Here is a 23,109-nt window from a genome sequence, read left to right on the forward strand (position 1 = left end):
TTTAATAAATTTATTATTACCATTATAATTACTATTATCATCATAATTAATATTCCTTAATATACCAGGAATTTCATAATTTTGTTGCTTGTTAAGCAAGAGCCAGTTCCAGTGTTACTGTCTTCGCACACTGGTGTTTTCTTCCATCATCCTCCTTCTCACTTGGTCATTGTACTTTAAAAATTAAAAAAAGTAATTTAGCATTTTAGAAGTTTCCCTGGTAAGACTGTATGTCTAACCTGCACCCGCAGGTAAAATGGACTGTTTCCTCCTTGCATGTCCACTCTGCCCTCTTTCTCAGCCACTATTTCCTATCTTTTTTTAGGTCCCCATCCTCCAAACCCAACCTTAAGGGTAGAGCCTGTCTTATTTACTTTCTTATTCCCCGAACCCAGCACAGTGCTGGGCTTGTAGAAGGTGCTGATTAGTTCTTTGTGGAATGAGTCAATTATCCAGCATGATTTTTCTAGACCGCTTAGACAAGAGTCCAAGCCACTTATTTTGTTCCTCCCATGTTCTTGCCTGCGTATGGACTTATTACAGTCTCAGGGCTTCCCAGTGTCCTCAGGATCATCATCTATCAGATGGGGATAATAATTTCTGTTCACCAAAAGAGACGGAAATCGGTTAAGTGTATAACTAGAGGTTAATCATTAGAGAGGCTTGGAGAAATTGGAACATACCAGCCTCTAAAATAAGCCTTGGTTGGTTCAGAGCGCCACCTAGTGTCCATAAGAATAAACAGCATGACACATTCTAAACACCATTGAGGATGTGTTTGCAGGGGTGAAAACGCCTTCTACCTAAAACTCACTAAACAAATTAGTAAGTAATTAATAGTTGGGGGTGTATTTTAATTTTATGCACTTTATAAAAACGAAAGTATTATCTTCTTTGAATTCAGTTCAATTGGTATTTTAATATGTGCGTGTGTGTGTGCGCGCGCGCGCGCGCGCGCGTGTGTGTGTGGTACATGAATTGTAATCAGTCTGCACGGCTGTCCTAGGAGAAATCTGAATTCTCAACCTCTATTTCTTTATTGCTGAAGTGATAATGCTTGTAATGGTAGGTACAGGATGCTGGTGAAGATGGAATGAAAATAGCACATATATTGCCAGGGACACTGAAAGTGTTTAGTTAACTATTATCTTTATTAGCAGTATTGACGCTCTTAAATCAACAGCTGCAGAATTGTGCCATGTTGTGGCTATAAGAATGTATGTATAATTTTTAAAATAATTTTTATTAAATATATATACAATTTTGTACTTACATTATGGCAGGTACTACTCTAAGAACTATATCAAAATTAACTCACTAATTCTCATAACAACTTATGAGACAGGTACTATTATTGCTACTTTATAGATGAGAAAACTGAGGCATAGAGAACTTAATTAACTTGTCAAATGGCAAAGTTGAATTTGAACCCAGGCACTCCAGCTTCTGAGCCTCCTTTTGATAAATATACTAGGCCACCTCTGTATTTTTCCTGGATTATTTATAAAAGTAACAGGAAAATATAAGTGCTACTACCACTAACCATGAAAAGTATAAGAAATCTATGCACTTATGGAAACATAGCTACAAACCCTTAGGCAAGCTAACAGAATGAGAATTTGGTCCCAATCAGAAGCTTTGTTTAATTTGGGCAGGTTTAGGTGAGTTCAGTAGTAAAAAATGCAGGGTGATGGAGTACTTTGGTCCCTCTCACATATTGGCAACACACAGTTCTCCACGATAGCCACACTTGCCTGCCATTGAAAGTATGCACACCCCTGGGATGCAGGAGGCAGGGACTGGGTGACTATGTGAGTGTCATCGTAATCTTTTCCCATTGAATTTTGAGTAAGGAGTGAGTTCCAAGAACAGCAACAGGGGGATGTTCACTGAGGGACAGTGATGGTCTTGAGTTATGTGCTCACCTATCACTCCTCAACACACACACACAATTGCACGTGTGCACACATATGTTCATACGTGTATACACACATACACGTACACACACGTCTCTCTTCTCTGATGGTCCAGCTTCACCTCTTGCTAGAATCTCTTCTTGAAGTCTTCCTTGGTATAGTACATAGGTCCCCTGACCTTCCAGAGGCTGCCAGGGGAAGTGCACATAATTGGAAAGAGTGAACCAGCTTGTTGGACTTGGTCTACTCTCACCCACCCCTCCAAATCAAGAAGAGTACCAACTTTAGGATCACCCTAAAGCAGGAGGATCCCATGGTGCAAGGATCTAATGGGAACAAACCTCAAAGAAGAGGCTGTTGTGTGCTCAGCCCAATCCCAGGAACTATATTTCTTTTGGGGATAGTTTTGACTTTTGAAACAAAGCCATTTGAAAACAAGCTTGAAGAATAACATGGCTATTAATGATCTAGTTTCCTGTGTCACTTACGTGGTTCTAAAAGCACTTCCAGAATGTTGGGCAAATATGTTTTGCAATGTATTGTTCCTTTTGTAATACTCTCTACACATTTATTAAGCTCCTGCTATGTGCTTTACTACTATGTTCTCTGATGGTTTCCCCAATGTATTTTGAGGGTGTGTCAGGGAATAAAGATACAGAAACTTTGGTCTCAGCCCTTGAGGTGCCCACAGGCTGGTAGGGGAAATCTTTTGGCTCAAGTCTAAATGTCTAATTCTTGGCCATTTGCCTGCAAAGTTTGAAAAAAGAACAGAAAAGTTGCTCTGGGTTGTTTGTAAGAATGGTTTGTGCAGCTGAAGCAAGGAAACAGACTGGAGGGCCTACACTCTCATTTAGGCTGCTAATCTTTTGAAGTTCTGTCCTGCGTATGTTTTCTCAGGCTGCCCAATATTGTCAGTCTCATACTGGACCGAAGCACTAACACTGTACACTATTGGAGCAGGCACGCCAGTGGAGTGGCTGCTATCATGAGCCTCAACCCCTGGTGAGTCAGGAAAAGGCAGGTTTTAATCACTCCCAGTTACGGCCTGCAACAAGGTTTATTAATATTAGGTTAGCTACCTCCAAAAACAAACAGAACCCTGTTCTGGCATGGTAGAAGGAGGAAGTGAAAGAAAGATCAACTGTCAGCCCCTGATCCATACACCCGTCCCAACAACTCTCACTCTCCTTTGAATGCGTCTTGCTGCTCAAGTCTGTCTCTCTCTCCAGCTGCATTTGGATTGGACATTCTGCTGTGCATATTTAGTTTGTCCACCAGCTTTCAAGACCTGAAGAGCGTGAAACAAAAACAGCCAACCATAATATTCAGGATGTGTGTAAATACAAGAATACACAATTTATTGCATTGTAATATTTAACTGTGTCCTCAATTTATTGATAGCTATGTTGAGGCCATCAATTTTAAGTGGGAAGACCACGCCTGTAATCTGAATTTTCCCTTGGAGCTAATTTTAATTGGCCTTTTATTGCTCACAGGCTTGTTCAATCTTATTTCAAAGCCTGAGACTCGAAAGGACATCTACTGGATCTAAGGTTGCTTTCAAGTTGATGGTCAAAAAGTTTTGTATCTTCCAATTTTTAGAATGGTTTTTAAAGATTCTGATTCAGAGCCCTTAGGATAAAATGACTAACCAAGCGTCAAAGTAAAATTTTCAAAACGTTAAAAACATGACTCTCATACAAGTACTGTATATAGCGAGCTAGTGCATGGATCAAGGAAGGATTTAAGTCATTAAGGAGGGAGCAAGCAGGATGACAAAGTTAGGTCAAAGCAGGATACAGGGGAATGGAAAGTCAGGGAATGAAAGAATGCTAGAAGGCTAAAAAATCAGATATAAAATTGGTTAATGTCCTATTGGCCAATACAATCATAACTTTTAGGATTATCTTTTCTACTGGAAAGAATTCATTTGCATCTCTACTGGACAAAACCCTTATTAATGTATCAATCTTCTACAAGTGAAAGTCTAATTTTACATACCCTCGGCCGAATCAAAAGTAAATATTAAGTCAAAGTGATCTTTGCAAAAGCCACGCTGTCCAGTATGACAGCCACTGGCCACATGTGGTCACTGAGCACTGGCCAGGCTGAACTGAAATGTTTTACAACTGTAAAATGCATACCAGATTTTGAAGACTTACCATTTGAAAAAAAGAATATAAACTATCTTAGTTTTTAAAATATTGACTTCATGTTGAAGTGATGATTGTTTGGATATATTGAGTTAAAATATATTGTTAAAATTAAATTAACCTGTTTCTTTTTACTTTTTTCAATGTGACTACTAGAAAACTTAAAATTATATACATGGCTCCCATTCTATTTTATTGGATAGCACCGTCCTATCATATGACCCACAACTGGACTTAAACAATTTTCTAATACAGCTTGGAAAGACGTGAAGAAATATTTTTGTGTTGTTTTTAAGTTTTGGATAACTTTTCTCAACACAAATTACAGAGATCTGGAGAAGGGTTACTTGTTTCTCTGCCTTCTGGCCTCCACCACGTGGCCAGGAGGTTGGGAGCAAGACTAGGGGGCTGGTGTCCTAATGACTTGAGATCTGGGCTTTAGATTTGCTAGTAGAGAGGTGTGATTTGATTGATTCAACCTGGGTGATCCCATTAGCGAACCAAATGACAGTAACCAAATTTACATGTTACTGATTTATAAATCAGGACACCAATTTATCGTGAAGGGAGGTCCAGTGACCTGGTAATCAAGACTCCACACAGCTGTTTTCCTGATGGTTACACACACTTAACTGAGTTTCAGATGAGGAGGGTGCACAACGCACATAGAACCAGAGCAAAGTGACAAGTTCTTATTTTATTTTTTTACCAAAATGATGCAAGTGCTTTAGTTTTTTGTACACTTTCAATACTTTCTGACAATTCCTATACCCAAAGTCACACTGATGGACGGCAGCCCTACAGTGGTTTTCTATGGCTGCTAATTCATCTATCACTAATCTTATTAGGCAGTTAATTCCCAGGGGACGTGATCAGTAGTAGATACAGTTGCTAAATGTTGAACAAATGTTATCCAACTAAACCGTGGGGTAATCCTTAGTCTAAAAGAAGATGCTTCATTTTTCCTTCATCACTGAACTTAATTTGCATAACCCCTTTTGACTATTACAATCTAAGGCTGACATCTTTAATACATATTTTTATGCAGATGTATATTTGAACAGTAATTCTGGTGAGTTGTAATACTTCCTTTGTCCCTAAATATAAATGTATAACTATATTAAATATATGAGCAGAAATTTTCCTTAGCCTTTTCTCTCTCAAAAAGAAAAAAAAGAAAGAAAGAAAGCAACGCTTGGAACCAAAGGGTGAAATATGAAGTAGCAAGCCTTAAAGTAGTAAGGCAAACTTTAGAATAGAATACATGTGGCCAGCTTCGGAGAGGCTAAGAGGTGAGCACATCAACAAAAAGTGGTATAATAATTAATATGTTCTAGTACTATTCCTCTATTTCTGTTTAAACTTTTGCCATATAAGTTTTTCTATTTCAAATCTATCGTGCATCTTATAAGTCAAAATGTATCTTATTAAAGTCAGCTGCTTTATTTTTATCTATATCTTTGAGTTCCCAGTTAGAGAGTATCCTTCTATACCATGACATGGGTTAGATGATGTTATTTTCATGTGCTGAAATTTATCTCTTTATTGCAACATACAAAAATAAATAAATGCTTGTTTTCTTTGAAAACGGATCATCTCAATGTCTCTAGCTGCCAAGTCTACTGGGGGCTCTTTGCAGGCTTAGGGGGTCTTCTTTCTTCCCTTATTACCCCTATTCTTATTATCCCAGACCCCCCGCCTTGCACAACCCAGAGGGGAACCTGAGAGCTTTTTAAAAACAGCCCAATTTCTCGCCTTTGGAGAAGTGAAAAGAGTGCCCCGCCCCCATCTATGAAAAGAGGGATTTGATAAAGAGTTTCAATGTTTTCAAATCCAAGATTTAAGTCTTTAACCCCCCATCATCCAGGACCCCCCCCCCCAAGGCTTCTGAACCCCCTCCCATCCCGCCCTAACTGCTTTGGACTGGCCCGGGAATCTCTGTCCCAGTCCACAGTTCCTGTGGGTCTGTACGCAGAATTCACAGAGGACCTGTGTTACTTCCCTTGCGAAGAAACAGAATTATCGTAAAAATTTAGGTGGAAACCATTTCATTTTTGTCCCCAAAAGAAGGGAAGGATGTGCCCAACCACCCCTGAGAAAAAGAACTTTCAGGGGCAAAGGAGCGAACAGGTAATTTAGAAGAAAAACAGAAAGTGGTCTCTGACTGCCCTGGACTTCCCTTGGAGTTGGGGGAGTTGGGGACGCCTGGACGCGTTGTCTTTGAGGTTGCGGACAAAATAAATGGAGAGCACGAAGCCTGAGGCTTCTCGGATCCTTTCCTGACCAAGCCCGGGTGATTTAGTGCCGGGCATTTTAATATTTTTCCCCTTTTGTGCAGTGGAACAAACACAACTTGGGCGCACAGCGGCGGCTCAGAGCCTGCCAGCCAGGCGGGCGACCGAAGCACCAATCAGCGCGCGCCTGCGCTCTATATATACGGCGGCCGGGCCCAAGCGCTCTTCCATCGGTGCTTTGCCACTTGTACCCGAATTCCAGATCGTCAACATGTCGGAGACTGCTCCTGTCGCTCCTGCCGCCGCTCCTCCTGTAGAGAAGGCTCCAGTGAAGAAGAAGGCGGCGAAGAAGCCTGCGGGGGCGCGCCGCAAGGCGTCGGGGCCCCCGGTATCGGAGCTCATCACCAAAGCTGTCGCCGCTTCCAAAGAGCGCAATGGCGTGTCCCTGGCTGCGCTCAAGAAAGCGTTGGCGGCCGCTGGCTACGACGTGGAAAAAAACAACAGCCGCATCAAGTTGGGACTTAAAAGCTTGGTGAGCAAGGGAACTCTAGTGCAGACTAAGGGGACCGGCGCCTCGGGCTCTTTCAAACTCAACAAGAAGGTGGCCACCGGGGAAGCCAAGCCCAAGGCCAAGAAGGCGGGTGCGGCCAAGCCCAAGAAGCCTGCGGGAGCGGCTAAGAAACCCAAGAAGAGTACTGGGGTGGCCACCCCGAAGAAAAGCGCTAAAAAGACCCCGAAAAAGGCGAAGAAGCCGGCGGCAGCTGCTGTGGCTAAGAAAGTGGCCAAAAGTCCAAAGAAAGCTAAGGCTGCGAAGCCCAAGAAGGTCGCCAAAAGCGCAGCTAAAGCAGTGAAGCCCAAAACTGCCAAGCCGAAGGTTGCCAAGCCCAAGAAGGCTGCACCCAAAAAGAAGTAGGTTGACTATCTGCTTCTAAAACGCAAAAAGGCTCTTTTCAGAGCCACCACTGATCTCAAAAAGAAAAGAGCTGAACATCTATCTTACTTGCCTAGTTCTTTTTCCCTTTTACTTACTATACTAACGCAAGATTTGCGCGGGAGGGCTTCAGGACTGGACGCCGGAGATCAGGAGTTGAAGAGAGTGATGGCCGTAAGGTCATAGGACCCGGACCCACCCGTGGGGTTCGTCTCTTCCCCTTCGCTGTTCGTGGTCAGCCTCCCCGGTCAGCTGTTCGGGAGCGTTCTCGGGCAGCTGGCGTACTTCAGATCCGCCAGCCCCGCCTCACGCCTGTTGAACAGCAAAAACAACTACAAGTAAGACGAGCCAGTCTCTGTCTTTAGGAATATCCCGATTGGGCGAAAAAGTCATTTAAAAGTCCCGCCTTGCTCGCGGGTTGGCCCACTCCTTCAGCCCATGATTTTAATCCTGCATTTAATTGGATGGTGCCCGGCCCGCTGTTGGTTTCGTTTCTGTTGGGTTGAGTTTGCCTTTTCCGCTTGATATGGAAATACCTGGTCTTTTGGACACTTGACATGTTTTCGAAAGTCAAGTTGCTGTCTCCTGAGGTCGTAGGTAGCATCCATCCCTAGAAGGAGAATGGGTGCAGGCGCCCTGCCCCTCATTCTTCTGTTAATTCCCGTTTGCCTGGCAACAAAGGAAGGCATCTGAAAAACAGCTGCAGCGGCGGCAACGACGCTCCCGCCCAGGGCAATGCTGGACCGGGGATCTTTCTGTTCCTTGTATCCTGTAACTTTCGACAAAGGTGTGATTGATGGATTTGAGCGCATCAAAAACAACTTTTTGTCGGCCATTTTGTCCTGGCAGGCCGGTCACCGATCCTCATTTTAGATAGACTTCAGCATTTAAAAGTCGAAGACGCTTTAAGGCATTTTTGTGCAGTTCAAATGTTTGTACGCGAAAAACAAAAAAATTTATATATATATATATAGGGAAACTTGGAAATGTGTGTATGGATGGGGGTGACGTTTCCAATAAAGGGCTTTAGTTTTCATTAACAGTGTCATCTGTGGATTCTTTCATAGTCATGGCGTTTCTCCTGGATAAATTCCAGCGTCCTGTTTTTATTCCGGTGGACACAGATTTTCTGGAGACAAGTGCCAGAGACAGGCTCTGGAGACCCGTTGCCACAATGACGAATCTAGTATGAGTTAATTCCCGCATTAGTGGTCGTAACCACGAATTTAATCCCGCCCCGCCCCGCCTCTCCTCTCCCAACCGAATTGAGTATTTTAATCTTCGTTTTCTTTATAATCGGTAATAGAAAGACCTTCTCTTCTGTGACAGCACAACACATACAGGAGGAGGAAAGACAGTTCTCCCTTGGTTTCTTCCAGTAGTTTTGTGTTGTTAATTTTACATTTTAAAAAATAGCAGTCTGTATTTTGGTGTAAGGTTTAATATATGGATAATTTTTCCCCCAAGACCATTTATTAACGGTTTCATTTCTGCCTCCCCTGTCCGCCCAACCCTCATTTGAGATGCCGCGTTTATCAGAGGCTAAATTCCATGGATAAGTGGACTAATTCTTTATTTTCTAGTTTGTTCCTTTGGTCTTTCTCGCCATTCCTAAGGTGAGATCACATTGTTTTAAGTATTGCTCGTGGCGCTATGCTTCGATGTTAAGAAAAATACCCATAGCAGGTCATGGTATGTCACTCAAATAACAGTTGAATGTTTAATAAACTGAGATGTTATAATATGACTTAAATAGCTGGTAGAGCTAATTCCCTCTCATTACTCTTCTTTTTCAGAATTTCCTGGTTATTCTATTTCTTGTTTGATTATTTTGTTTTTCCATATGTACTTTAAGACGCTTCCCCCCTCCTACCCTTTCATCCTTCCATTACACATAAAACCTCAACACCCTATTGGCAGATTTATTGTAATTGTGCTAAATTTATAAACTAATCTAGGGAGACGAGTTTTCCTATTTGAGAACATTTTGTGTTTTTCCATTTGCTCAAATATTTTGTACCTGTGGAAAATGTTTTAAATTTTCTCCAAATATATCTTCACGTTTATTACTTTTTTTTTTTTTGCAGAGGAAGATTTGCCCTGAGCTAATATCTGTGCCAATCTTCCTCTATTTTGTATGTGGGTTGCTGCCACAGTGTGGCCACCAACGAGTAGTGTAGGTCTGCACCTAGGAACTGAACCCAGGCCACCAAAGTGGAGCTTGCAGAACTTACTTAACCACTAAGCCATAGGGCCGGCCCCAATTCCCAGATATTTTATCTTCTTCGTTGCTGTTGGAAATGGCAGCTTTAGATTCTTTGAGGGCCAGCATTCCATGAAGTGCACATTAAAGATACTCGGTTATTGAAGGGATCTATGCATAGGTGAATTAACAATCTCTAGAACAGTGCTGTCCATGGCTACATAAATAAGGAAAAAAACAGGTGAAATCAATTTTAATAATATAATTTAACACAATATATCCAAATTATTATTTAACCTAAAATCAATGTAAAAATATTGAGATATTTTACATTCTTTTTTGTTTCTCATACTCTGTTTTTGTGTGTGTGTGTGAGGAAGATCAGCCCTGAGCTAGCACCCATGCCAATCCTCCTCTTTTTGCTGAGGAAGACTGGCCCTGAGCTAACATCCATGCCGATCTTCCTCCACTTTATGTGGGATGCCGCCACAGCATGGCCTGACAAGCGGTGCATCGGTGCATGTCCGGGATCCGAACCTGGGACGCCAGCAGCGGAGCTCGTGCACTTAACCGCTACGCCACGGGGACATCTCCTCTCACACTCTTTGGAATCTCTGTATTTTACATATACAGCACATCTCAGTTCGCAGTAGCCTGTTTCAAGAGCTCAGTTAACCATATGTGGTTCATGGCGACGATATGGACAATGAAACTCTAATGCCCTCTGGTCTCAACTATCCTGGTCTTCCCTAACCTCATCTTTGGTTTAAAGCTTGAATGCCAGTATGTCTTAATATATACTGTCTTCTGTGGACTAAAATTTGAGGGAGAAAAGGTGTCTGACCTCAAAGGATGGTTGATTGGTCCAGAGGTCATTGGACCAATTTGAACTAATCAAAAATTTCCTGTTCAAAAACTCGAGTTGAGTTATGGAAACTGAGGTGACTGGGAGCCGCCATCTTAGACACTGTAGGAGAAACCAAGAGATCTGGTGGATAAAAAGAGTAGAATGGAGCCAGAGTGAACGGAAGAGCAGAGGTGAGATGTATAGAGCTGCAATGTCTGGGTTCCTGACATCTCCTGAATTCCTGGTTCTTTGAGTCATCTAAACTGCCACTGGGGCCACCTCACTTAGCTCAGGTTGGGTCAAATTGCAGCAACCAGGAAACCTAATGAAGACACTCCAAATACAATCACAGTTTGTGCTTACAGTAAGAGCACCATGCACTTCCATGTTCCTTTTCTCCTTCAGATACTTATAAGTTCACCTACTTGCTTGATTTCTCACATCAACTCTAAGAGTTAGGCAGGGGAGGAATCAACCTAAGCATAGAGAGTTGATTCTCTAATTTTCCTTCAAACTTCTTGTGTACACCCTTTGGGGTGTCAACTTATTGGGTTTACATTTCAGCCTAACATTGAATGTCTCCTGCAAACAGATTTGTGTAGATGAAGGATGTCCTTCACTTTAAAATGGAATGTATTCCTCAAAAACAAATATAGTCATCCTTCTCCAGTACGGGGAGAGGAGAGCTCATTCACAGAGAGCTAAGAGTTATTATAAAAATGTCTACTTTTACCTAGCCTTTAGATACAGTCTTCAACAATATGTTTTCTCAGGTTTGTCAATCTTCTTTACTTCTATTCCATTTCCTAACAATTGTTCACATGGTTGGCCAGCTTAGGTCTAATAAGCGATTCATTTGAGTCTAAAAATTGACTCTTTTAAGAAAAAGGTCCTTGTCTTGATTTTATTCAGTTTATGAAAGCTGTATTTTATTTTGACATGAATATTATCCTTTTTAATATTTCATTTATTATAAAATAATATTGATAATGGCAATAACATATTCAAATATTTGCCCAAACATGGCTGATTAACCAAAAATGGCAACAAATACTGCATAAACTAAACTGCTGACTGATAATTCAACAATGAAAATTCATGAGATGTCCATGTCCAATAGAAGTGAGTACCACAGAAATTAAGGGCTACTCGTAATGCGTTATTCTAAACTTTCTTTTCTGTACACATGTACACAGTGCTCTCATGGCTGAAAAATTGAATATCCTATTACTTACCCTAGGCGAAGCTCTAGGTGTCATTTCTTCTATGCCTGAGGGAAACATAGAAGGTAATTTTGTGGTTGAAATCCATGCCAGAGATGAACAAGTCCAGTACAAGGCAGGATTACATCATTAGAGGATTTCAGAAGAGAAGAGGGATTTAGGGCACAGTGGTAACAACAATAGCATTGAGAGCTAGCATTTCTTGAGCACTGATTTACGACATGTCGAGCACTGTTGCTGAGCACTCTACATTTATTTTCAAAGACATTCTTGTCATAGCACTTTGAGGTAGGTGCCATTATTGCTGAGGCTTGGGGACGTTATGGACGTAGCTAGTTAATTTCTGATCAGTGAGTCAGTATAATTATCTTCTATCTACTCGTGCTATTCCTCAGAAATATAGTAAGAGCCACATAAGTAATTTAAAATTATATAGTAGCCACATTAAAAAAAAGAAACAAAGTCTATTATATAACATTTTAACCCACTATAATCAAAATACTACTTCAACAATAATATAAAAATATTAAGGAGACTTTTTGTTCTATTTTTCATATTAATTCTTTGAAATCTAGTACATATTTTACACTTAAAGTTCATCTCAATTTGGACTAGCCACATTTCAAGTGCTTTATAGCCACATATGGCTAATGACTACCATCTTGGACATTATAGCTCTATAGTAAATACTGTGAGGAAGATACAAGCGAATACTTGCTCTGGAGCAGAATCCAGATGTTTCCAAGGAAATAATTATTCTGACCTGGTCTTGAAGCCCAGAGAGCATTCCTAAGACCTGATGTTTCTGCTGATCATCCTACCCACTTCATCTCATACCAGGCCTCCGACCAGAGGACTCTGATAACAGAATTTAGCCCAAGCCAGGCCACTGCAGCTCCTCCTCATTCACCTTGAGGCAGCACAATCTCTGAGACAGAGCTACCCTAGAAGAGAAAACTAGATCTATCATCCATTTTGGGGCCATCTTATTGATCAGAAGATATTTAGACAGTGGATTTGGTATGAGACTGCATGGCAATGATATTTGCTAGTAGTATGAATTTGGCCAATTTACTAAAATCTCTTAGGCTACAGTTCCTCCTCTGTAGAATGGAGACAGCGAGAGAACTTGTCTTTCAGTGTTGTGGTAAGAATTATATATAATAATTCAGGCCAATGAGTGCATGTGGTACTTGACCCATGGAAAACTATCAGTGTTAACTATTAGACTGACCCCTCCAATGAATCTGTGGTATTATTGTTTCTTCCTTCCATGGGGACCTCTCTAAAGGAAGACGGTATTCGGTACAGAATGGTTCTGTAATACATCCTGCAAAGCTGTCCCAGTGAATTCACCTTTACACTAAAAGTGTTCAAATTGCTCAGAGTTGACTTTATATCCTCCTCATTAAGTTTTCTCCTCCTGGTATCTCTCTCTGAGAAGAGTACCACCATCCAAAGCATCATGCAAAGCAGTGCTGTACCTCAGAGGCCTGAGAGTCATCCAAGACCAGTGACTCTCAATTCCTAGGGCACTTGACTGAGATGTGCTAGAACAGAGTGGTGGGAGGGCAGGTGAAGACCATGTATCAGTTGGAAAAGCATAGTCAGTTCCGAGGCAGATTTACCCTGAAGCTAATTGAAAGTCAAGTGTCAGGCCTTGTGCTTCCAATGCCCTGGGAGGGGCCCCTGGGGGTGTGGTCTCTCGGTCTCATGTTTTTAAAAACTGCAATGTTAAGATATTTTAATCACAGCTGGTTAAAATCATTATTTCCACTCAATTTTCCCTTCCATTACAGTTCACCTTTTGTCTGATTATGTTGGGATGCTGATGAGCATATTTGGGATTTGTGAAGAGAAAATTTACTTGGCTATGTATTTAGTTTGGAGTTAATGAGGTGTATAGTGTAATTTGCAGATGTGCTCATATATAGTTCAGTTGTTGCTAGCCAATCTGATGTAAGAATTGCTTCAAGGAATATTCCTTCTGCTCACTGACAAACTCCCCTGGATTTCTTGCAAGAAGATGCAGAACTAGATGCCATGTGCCATTCATGTATTCATAGCACCCAGCACTGGGAATGAGTGCACAGTAGAGAAGAATCAAGATTTGAAATGTATAGAGCCAGAAGCTAGTCTGTGAAGAATTCTTCCCAATTTTACATTCACATATGAAAGAAGCTTGACAGAGGATTTTCCCAACTTTGAAAACAATCTTAAAAACTTACTTGACTTTATCAACAATGTTTTGAAGCTGAAACTCTTCCAAGTTATCAAGAGAATAAAGCAAATTGTGATCAATCACCCTGGAGCAAATACTGAATTCTCTTCCCCTTGTCTATAAAAAAAATATTACAAAATATTTATTTGAAAATGGAATCAGAGTATGCAGTCAAAAATACAGAAAAACAAAGGTTTATGGTGTTGTATTTGGGTTAATGTGCTATTTTTCTAAATTCTGTGATGGCTATGGTTTTGTCTGTTTTTGTAATATTGGAATTTGTTGATTTATTCCCCTATTATAAACTAACATTCACTGTCTGGTTTTGTATTTGTAATTTTGTAAGGTAGTTTTTAAGAGTCACCAAGTTGTATAAGCTTTAGGGCTCAGAAAACCTTGATCTATTCCATCAGTTACATTATACTTTTATATTTGGAAAATTAAAAAAGAAATTAACAGGGCCAGCCCCGTGGCTTGGCGGTTGAGTGCGCGCGCTCCGCTACTGGCGGCCAGGGTTCGGATCCGAGGCTCGCACAGACGCACCGCTTCTCCGGCCACGCTGAGGCCGAGTCCCATATACAGCAACTGGAAGGATGTGCAACTATGACATACAGCTATGTACTGGGGCTTTCGGGAGAAAAAAAAAAAAGCAGGATTGGCAATAGATGTTAGCTCAGAGCCGGTCTTCCTCAGCAAAAAAAAAAAGAGGAGGATTAGCATGGATGTTAGCTCAGGGCTGATCTTCCTCACAAAAAAAAAGGAAAGAAAAAAAAGAAATTAACACTTGATGTTTTTGTATTTATTAAAAGGGGGGCATGGGTAAAAGAGAGAAGCTCTATAGTTGATACCCTTCAGTATCTCAGATATCATTGATTTTAAGCGTAAGCAAAGGAACTTTGGAGTTCCTAACAAGTCATCTTTCTTGTTGCATAAACCTATTTAGTGGACCTCTGGTGGTGAGTACTGAGGTCAGTTTCTATCGCCTCAACTACAATCCCATTTCAGATAGACCAATACCGGATTCTGGAGCCAGATGTGAATGTCTTGTGGACTACTGGTAATTTTATGTATACTGATATTGCTGTTAGACTTATTTGTATTATGTTAGATGGATTAAAAGTAGGAGTGACAGGGCACGGTCAGGGTCTTCTATATAAATATACTCACTGTTGTCTTGGACCAAATTCAGTTAAACAAGAAAATATGAGAGGATCAATATGAACGTGTTTCTGAAAACTAAAGACAAAAGATAACTACTTTAGAGAAAATTCTCTGGACAATCCAAGCACAAAAGCTTACTTTGGCCTCCATTTCCTGTACACAAATATAGTTTTTTGTGCCTATGTCAAAGTAAAATAATTGCTTTCTACAAGTCACTAGGCAACACGTGGCTATTTAATAGTTAATAGGTCTACTGCCGCTTACAGCGATCTCATTTAAATCTAGAAAGCAGCCAATTAAAGTCTCAAATACGTGGTATTAACTATACGCCTTCAAGCTTTACATACTTACACTTTTTTACAATGCGTAGTATCTTACCTATTAGCAATTGAGATCTACAATCAAATTACAACTGCTTTTAAGTGAAATTGTGGGTGGCTCTGAAAAGAGCCTTTTTTCAATCAAGAGGAAAAGCTTGTTTTATGCTCTTTCTCCGCGAATGCGGCGCGCGAGCTGGATGTCCTTGGGCATGATAGTGACGCGCTTGGCGTGGATGGCGCACAGGTTGGTGTCCTCGAAGAGCCCCACCAGGTAGGCCTCGCACGCCTCCTGCAGCGCCATCACGGCCGAGCTCTGGAAGCGCAGGTCGGTCTTGAAGTCCTGCGCGATCTCGCGCACCAGGCGCTGGAAGGGCAGCTTGCGGATCAGCAGCTCGGTGGACTTCTGGTAGCGGCGGATCTCGCGCAGCGCCACCGTGCCGGGCCGGTAGCGGTGGGGCTTCTTCACGCCGCCGGTGGCCGGCGCGCTCTTGCGAGCCGCCTTGGTGGCCAGCTGCTTGCGCGGCGCCTTCCCGCCGGTGGACTTGCGAGCAGTCTGTTTTGTGCGAGCCATTGGAGCGACTAAGGACAAACCCAGAATCTGTGGCATGCAGAAGCCAAGTTGCCTTTAAATATAGTTAGAAACATTCTGATTGGTCTTGTCATTTTTCAAAAGTCCCGCGCGATAAAACCATTGGCTCAAGGGTAACCAGGAGGATTAGTTCATTACTAGAGAATCTGATTGGCTGAATTATGCCACCGCCCATCCCTGTACTATTTTTTAGTCTTTGAGACCTGAAGGTATTAATTTTCAAATGTTCTGTTTCATCCTGTCACCAAGTACAGTGTGCATAACTAGCCATTTAAGGACCATGTTGAATGTAACTTCTGATTCAGTTAATCTGAGTGGGACCTGATACACTGAATTCTTGACACGCTCGCAGATATGTCAATCCTGCTGGTCGGCACACTAAATTGAACCTTGTTTTCTTTTCCCCAAGTTGAGTTAGCTTTTTAAAAAATAAATCTTGAATCGCCTGGACTGCCGCTTCCCAGCTCTTAGTCATTTTATCTCCCCTAATCCCGAGTCTGTTTTCTCTTGTGTGAAATTACATGGCACTAGGTTCCCTGGGTGGATTATTTGGAAAATCATATGTAAAGCGTCTGGTCTAGTAATGCCAGATAACACACTGGACCGCAGCAAATGTTCGCTGACTTGTGTTGGACAAATGGTTTTTGCTTAAATTGAAACTCAAAAACCCCGAGCAGCTCTATTATCAGCCAACGGAAAATTTTCCCTGCTCCTTGTTAGTCTCGAGTTCGAGTGACATTCCTACCCTGGCTTTATTTTAAAAACACCTTGTCGGTTTCCCAAGTGTCACCTGTAGTGCACTAAAATAATTGTTGTGGACAGCCTATTTTTCTGGAACTGAAACGTTTTAACGGTACCTTGTATATTGCAAAGATTCAAGACTGATATTACCAACGAGGCGTGGCTTCGGTTACCAGCTTTTTTGTGAAACTATGGATGGCTCTGAAAAGAGCCTTTAGGTAGCTGAAAAACGTGAGAGTTATGTGTTGTTTTGTTGTAGACTTTACTTGCCCTTGGCTTTGTGGTGACTTTCGGTTTTCTTGGGCAGCAAAACAGCCTGAATATTGGGCAGGACGCCGCCCTGCGCGATGGTGACTTTGCCCAGCAGCTTGTTGAGCTCCTCGTCGTTGCGGATGGCCAGCTGCAGGTGGCGCGGGATGATGCGCGTCTTCTTGTTGTCGCGGGCCGCGTTGCCCGCCAGCTCCAGGATCTCGGCCGTCAGGTACTCCAGCACCGCCGCCAGGTACACCGGCGCGCCGGCCCCCACCCGCTCGGCATAGTTGCCCTTGCGGAGCAGGCGGTGCACTCGGCCCACGGGGAACTGAAGGCCGGCTCGGGATGATCGAGTCTTGGCCTTAGCTCGGCTTTTACCTCCCTGTTTCCCACGTCCAGACATAGTAATCTAAAGAAATTCAACAAAACCTTTGCAGAAGGCGAAGAAATGTATACCAGTGCTTGAAGAAATTATTTTATGCACAGTGCAAGGATGCGCTAGTAAGCTATCCGATTGGTCACAATGTACTGTGTTCTATCCAATAGGAAAAGAGAATGAGAATCCCTGATTTGCATAAACATCTCCCCGTAGTGTGCTGCTCTGTCCAATCAGGAGTGACAAATCTTGAACCTTCATTTGCATTTAAGAACTATAAATAAATGGGCTCTGGACTGTCTGCAGTACTAGACTTTGTTGTGGAGAGTGCTATTCGCGTTTCTACAGGTTTTGGGAAAAGCCATGCCTGAGCCTTCCAAGTCGGCTCCTGCCCCTAAGAAGGGCTCTAAGAAGGCTATCACTAAGGCCCAGAAGAAAGATGGCAAGAAGCGCAAGCGCAGCCGCAAGGAGAGCTACTCCATCTACGTGTACAAGGTGCTGAAGCAGGTCCACCCCGACACCGGCATCTCGTCCAAGGCTATGGGCATCATGAACTCGTTCGTCAACGACATTTTCGAGCGCATCGCGGGCGAGGCGTCGCGCCTGGCGCATTACAACAAGCGCTCGACCATCACGTCCAGGGAGATCCAGACGGCCGTGCGCCTGCTGCTGCCCGGGGAGCTGGCCAAGCACGCCGTGTCCGAGGGCACCAAGGCCGTCACCAAGTACACCAGCTCCAAGTAAATGCTTGTGTAGGCACCACCTTAATCCAAAGGCTCTTTTCAGAGCCACCCACTTTGTCGAAGGAGATCTGTAACTGCCCTTTTTTAGTGGAATAATTGTCTTGACCACTGATTAGTTTGAGTCCTAAGGAATTTATTCAAATAACGTTGCTAGTTGAGGCAATCTTAGAGCCAAGATGGTGCTTTGAAGGTCACTTCGCTTTAAGAGAAATACAATTCTATAGTGCAGTGGCCAAAAAACAGCTATTTCACATCTTTGTATTTCTAGACCCACGTTCCATTTCCCCCTGACCAACCCTCCAGGTGCTCTTTAAACTGTACATGGAAATACTCCTCCCCTCCCTGCCTCTGTACGTTTCTGATGGAGATTGAAGTTTCCCTGCTGGGTAAAGAAGCGGTGTAAGGATTTCAGAGAAGTAGGAACCCTAGGGATTATTTAGGCTGCCCTAAATAAGGGGGGGGGGGCGGTGAATAGGCGCGTCCGGACGGCAGAAAGGCTAGTTAGGGCCCCTAGCCTTTCTTTCCGGAGCCTGAACTCACCCTGTCCTAGAACATTGGGGAAACTAAGCAAAATCGCCTGTGGGTCCCATGGGCACTTCTACGAGGTTTGCAATCTAAAGCCGTTTCAATTTTTCTTGCATCCTCGAAATCTAGGCTCCCATTTCCTGGGTCATTTACCGTTCGGGGATGCCACTAGAAGGGCGGGGAGGGTGGCCTTCCAGCTCTAGGAGGGACAAAGAATTTGAATTTCCCGCCCTTCCCCATCTGGCGCCACCTGGTGGCTGACAAGGAGGGCCCCAGTTGGAGAGGAAGATGTGCTGGCTTTTCTTTGTAAACTTTTTTCAAAGAATCCCAGACTCCAAAAATAATCCGAAGAAGACAGACAGGGTCTTGGTTGAGGAAGAGAAGTCAATACGGCAGGTCGAGGTCCGGGGTTGGGGGAGCGGAAGAAGAACAGAAGAAGAGTCAGCTGTTGACTGCCTTTTAAAAAGGCGGGAAAAAAGTATTTTCCTTCGGTTCATGAGCCCTTTATCTAGGTGATATACAACAGTCTTTGAATGAAGAAATAAAATATAAAGTAGAATTTCTCAAAAAGGACCTCTTTTAAGAGAAAATTTTAACTTAAATTATCTTTTCCCAGATCCCACGTCAGCCGACTGCTGTATGAGAAGCACTTCCTATCTCTGTATATGCAAATATAGTTGTGAAAGAGACGCCTGCCTTAAAAATTAGCAACTTTTGGTTTTTTAGATTATGAAAAGACACCCCAGCCCCCAAAAAACAAACAAAAAAAGCCAACTCAGGCTACAGTTTAAGAATCACCGACCCTTGTGTTCTTCCCCGGAGGAGTGAGATCTGGGTAGTAATATTATTAGCCTTTTCAGAATAGTCTTCCGAGGTAGGGATTATTTTCTCCGCACCTTATCCTTCATAACTGTCGCCCGCCTGCTTATTTTCTTTTTTTTTTTTTTTTTTTTGTGAGGAAGATCTGCCCTGAGCTAACATCCAATGCCACTCCTCCTCTTTTTTGCTGAGGAAGACTGGCCCTGGGCTAACATCCATGCCCATCTCCCTCAACTTTATATGGGACGCCGCCACAGCATGGCTTAACAAGCGGTGCGGCGGCGCGCGCCCGGATCCCCACCGGCTAAGCCCGGGCGGCCACAGCGGAGCGTGCGCACTTCACCACTTGCGCCACCGGCCGGCCCCCTGCTTATTTTCTATCTTCCTTCTCTCGCTCTCTTTCCTCTCTCTCTTTTTCTTCCCTCTCTCTCTCATTCCTTCCTAATATTGGATGTTTTACCAAAAACTATACCCTGAATTGACAAGCTCAAACCAAAACTCAGACCTCCTAAATTTAAAGCTAGGCCTTTTTGCCGTCCGTTCTGATACCTGGCTGATCTTTAACAAGTGAATGGGGAATTAAAAAAAAAAAAGAAAAGAAAATCAGATGCCTAGAGTCCCTGGCAGACCTTGGATATAGAGTGGGGAGTGGGGAGAAGCCAGGAAAAAAAATGTATGAATCTCCCCAGTTGATTCAGATGAGGCACCAATTCTGCACACAGCAAAGCCAGTGGGCAAGCCCATGAAATTGAGTGAAATACTAGAAGGGTATATACATCCCCTTTCCTAATCAACACTTTCTCCAGAGCTGCAGGCTTTGAGTTACAAAGCAAATGAGAGAAAAATTACTTGTACTACAGCCCAGTCCTCCCTTCAGTAATGGAAACTTTTGCCTACATCTCTATCCAATCAAGATGACCTGAAGACAGGAAGAGCTGAATTTGTGGAGGGAGTGAAAAAGGAGCTGCCCTAGGCTGAGTTCTGGGTGCCTAGAGCAAGATGGTGGGGGCTTGGGAGAATTCTAATTTGGAGGGAGGTTGACTTAGAATTCAGAAAAGAGAAGAGAAGTCCACAAAGAGACAGATAATAGGAGGTCCAGAGACTTCATGATCTGAGAAAAAGGCGGCACAGTTAGCAGAGAAGGAATGCCCTGGCCCCTACTTCATGGCAGGTGAGAGAACATAGGCGTCTCATTTCTTCAGCATCTCTCAGCAACATTTGATGTTTTTCTTGGCTTTTCATTTCCATTAAATAATGTATACATTTAAAAGAGTTCTTTTTAACTTCCTTGAAAAATAATATATGCCCATAATTTAAAAATAATAACCACTACAAATAATTTCAAATAAATAAATAAAAATCAACTGTAAATCCATCATCCAGGACATTTTGGCCACCAATCTTCCAGAAATTTTGCTTTGTGCAAGTCTATAATACAGACATATAAATATTATATAAGTGAGAGCATACTCTTTGTTATTCTTTTACATTAATAAGGACAGATCCTAATGGCACTTCTACAGTGAATGCAATCTAAAGCCATTTCAATTTTTCTTGCATCCCAGAAATCTGGGCTCCCATTTCCTGGGTCATTTACCATTCAATATACATGTATAGTTATATTTGAAGTGACTTTCTTTTAGACAGTGAAGGGGAGCAGAATTTGCCACCCCAAAATACGCCTCTTTGGCATAAGGATTACCTTGAGCTGATTATTTTTAAAAAACAGCAGACATAGGGAAAGCGCTGAAAACCCAGAAGTTACCATTTTGAAGAGAAATTTACATTTATAAGGGAAATCTTCATTTGTGAGGGTGTCTCCCTCTCTGTACCAGGAAGAGGAGGATGACAAACTCTAGAAACTCAACAGAGAAGGCAAGGACTTAGCCCTGCATAACAACTATACCCTTGTTTACTATGCTTTTCCTGGCTATCTCCCAGAACTGTCCCCCCACCCCCCCAACGTTTTTTGACTTTAGCTGGAGATGGTATTTAAGGTGGTGGCTTGGGCCATTTTGAGGTGTTACTCAGTTTTTCCTGGGTCTCTCACATGTATACAGGAGGTATACATGTTATAAAACTTCTGTTTGTTTTTCTCCTGTTAATCTGTCTTTTATTATGGGGGATCTCAGCCAACAACCTAGAAGGGTAGAGGTAAAATTATTTTTCCTGCTCTACAACAGCATACCGTTGTGGCATGTATTGTTATCCACTCAGCCAATCTCTTTTTTTTAATGGATATATTTAGACTATACATATTTAATGCAATTATTGACACTGATGGGGTTCAGAACACCCTATCCCAAAAGATGGCACCTTGACATATTGAATATCTTAAGCTGAAGGAGTTTGGGAAAATGGCAACAGCAGGAAGGTCACCCTGACCTCCTCTCCCTCACCCTTCTTTCTTGAAAGCAGGAGATAAATCTCCCATGTGAAAGTCACCCTTCCTATACCAGGAGGAAGAGAGACATCCTTATCACCAGAGACAGGGAATTTAGGACCTAGAAGGCTGAATGAACAAACCTTGTTACTTCTTCACTATTTGCTACCTCTGGCCCAAACTTCCTTGTCTTTTCAATTCTTTAGAAATTTATTGTTTCTTTGTCTAAAAGGCTTAAAAGCTTCCTGTTCTGGTTACTCTTTTAGGTCATTATTCTCTTGTGAAGGCTCCCATGTAAATGTAAAAATTTAATAAAATTTGTATGCTTTTCTCCTGTTAACCTGTCATATCAGTTTAATTTTCAGACCCAGCCAGGGACCTTAAGAGGGTTAAGGAAAAATTTTCCTTCCCCTACAACATGTTAGGGCTTAAGTTTGCCATTTTATTTTTTATTTTCTATTTTTCTCTCACTATGATTCACTTCTGTTTTCTATTTTCAGCTTTCCTGTGAGTTACTTGACTATTTTCTTTGAATAACTCCAATTTGATTTATCTATTGTCTTTGGATAGTTTTTTTGTGGTTGCTCTAGGTATTACATACAATAATTTATCACAGTCTACTGGTATCAACATGTTACCAGTTCAACTGTACAAAGGTTATGGCCTTTTAAAGTCTTTTTACCCTCCCCTGTTTTATAAGATAATTATCTTAAATATTTCCTCTACATACATTGAGAACCACATCAGATAACGTTGGAAATTTAGCTTCTAAACATAATTTAGAAAACTCAAGAGGATTGTATTTAGCCATATTTCTGTTTTTCTTTCTTCCCTCCTAATGTTCCAAAAATCTGATATCATCTCCTTTCTTTTCAAAAACATCCTTTTGCCATTCTTGTATGGATAGATATGCTGGCAGCAAATTCCCTTGTTTTCCTTCATCTGAGAATGTCTTTATTTCCTCACTAATTTCTAAAGGACATGGAATTTAGGGTGACAATAGCAATTCTTTTAGCTCTTGGAAAATGTGACTTCCTTTTGGCATGTGGTTTCTGATGAGAAATCTGCTGTCATTTGAATTGATTTTTCCCTTATACATAGGTTTTGTTTCTGTGGCTGCTTTCAAGACATTTTCTTTGTCTTTAGTTTGCATAACTTTGATTATGATGTGTTTTAGCGCGAATTTCTTTGCTTTTATTCTATTCGGGGTTTGTGTCTCTTCTTAAATCTGTAGGTTTATGTGTTTTGTTAAGTTTAGGAAATTTTCAGCCATTATGTCTTCAAATACTTTTTCAACCCCACTCTCTTTTCTCCTCTCCTTTTGGTACTCTAATGACACGAATGTTATGTTTTTGTTATAGTCCCACGTCTCAGATGTTCATTTTTCTCCCTAGTCTATTCTCTGTCTATTGTTCAAATTGGGTAATTTCTATTTTTTTATCTTCAGATTCACTGATTCTTTTCTCTACCCT

General features: G+C 41.9%; 3 protein-coding genes across 3 annotated transcripts; 2 read left to right on the forward strand and 1 right to left on the reverse strand.

Annotated features, from left to right (window-relative positions):
* Positions 1-6,525: 6,525 nt before the first annotated feature.
* Positions 6,526-7,294, forward strand: H1-2 (H1.2 linker histone, cluster member). Its single transcript, XM_058555088.1, has one exon. It carries the CDS (start codon positions 6,575-6,577, stop codon positions 7,214-7,216), a length of 642 nt encoding a protein of 213 aa, XP_058411071.1. The 5' UTR covers positions 6,526-6,574; the 3' UTR covers positions 7,217-7,294.
* A 9,474-nt stretch (positions 7,295-16,768) lies between these two features.
* On the reverse strand, positions 16,769-17,209 carry LOC131414050 (histone H2A type 1-like). Its single transcript, XM_058555094.1, has one exon. The coding sequence runs from the start codon at positions 17,192-17,194 to the stop codon at positions 16,802-16,804; it is 393 nt and encodes a 130-aa protein (XP_058411077.1). The 5' UTR covers positions 17,195-17,209; the 3' UTR covers positions 16,769-16,801.
* A 296-nt stretch (positions 17,210-17,505) lies between these two features.
* On the forward strand, positions 17,506-17,960 carry LOC131414062 (histone H2B type 1-B). The gene has a single exon (XM_058555106.1). It carries the CDS (start codon positions 17,531-17,533, stop codon positions 17,909-17,911), a length of 381 nt encoding a protein of 126 aa, XP_058411089.1. The 5' UTR covers positions 17,506-17,530; the 3' UTR covers positions 17,912-17,960.
* Positions 17,961-23,109: the final 5,149 nt, after the last annotated feature.

Source organism: Diceros bicornis, chromosome 14, assembly GCF_020826845.1.
Source record: "Diceros bicornis minor isolate mBicDic1 chromosome 14, mDicBic1.mat.cur, whole genome shotgun sequence".
NCBI lineage: Eukaryota > Metazoa > Chordata > Mammalia > Perissodactyla > Rhinocerotidae > Diceros > Diceros bicornis.

Excerpts from the sequence above, each read along its gene's own strand:
- H1-2 (XM_058555088.1), top strand. The coding sequence starts at position 6,575 with ATGTCGGAGACTGCTCCTGTCGCTCCTGCCGCCGCTCCTCCTGTAGAG.
- LOC131414062 (XM_058555106.1), top strand. The coding sequence starts at position 17,531 with ATGCCTGAGCCTTCCAAGTCGGCTCCTGCCCCTAAGAAGGGCTCTAAG.
- LOC131414050 (XM_058555094.1), bottom strand. The coding sequence starts at position 17,194 with ATGTCTGGACGTGGGAAACAGGGAGGTAAAAGCCGAGCTAAGGCCAAG.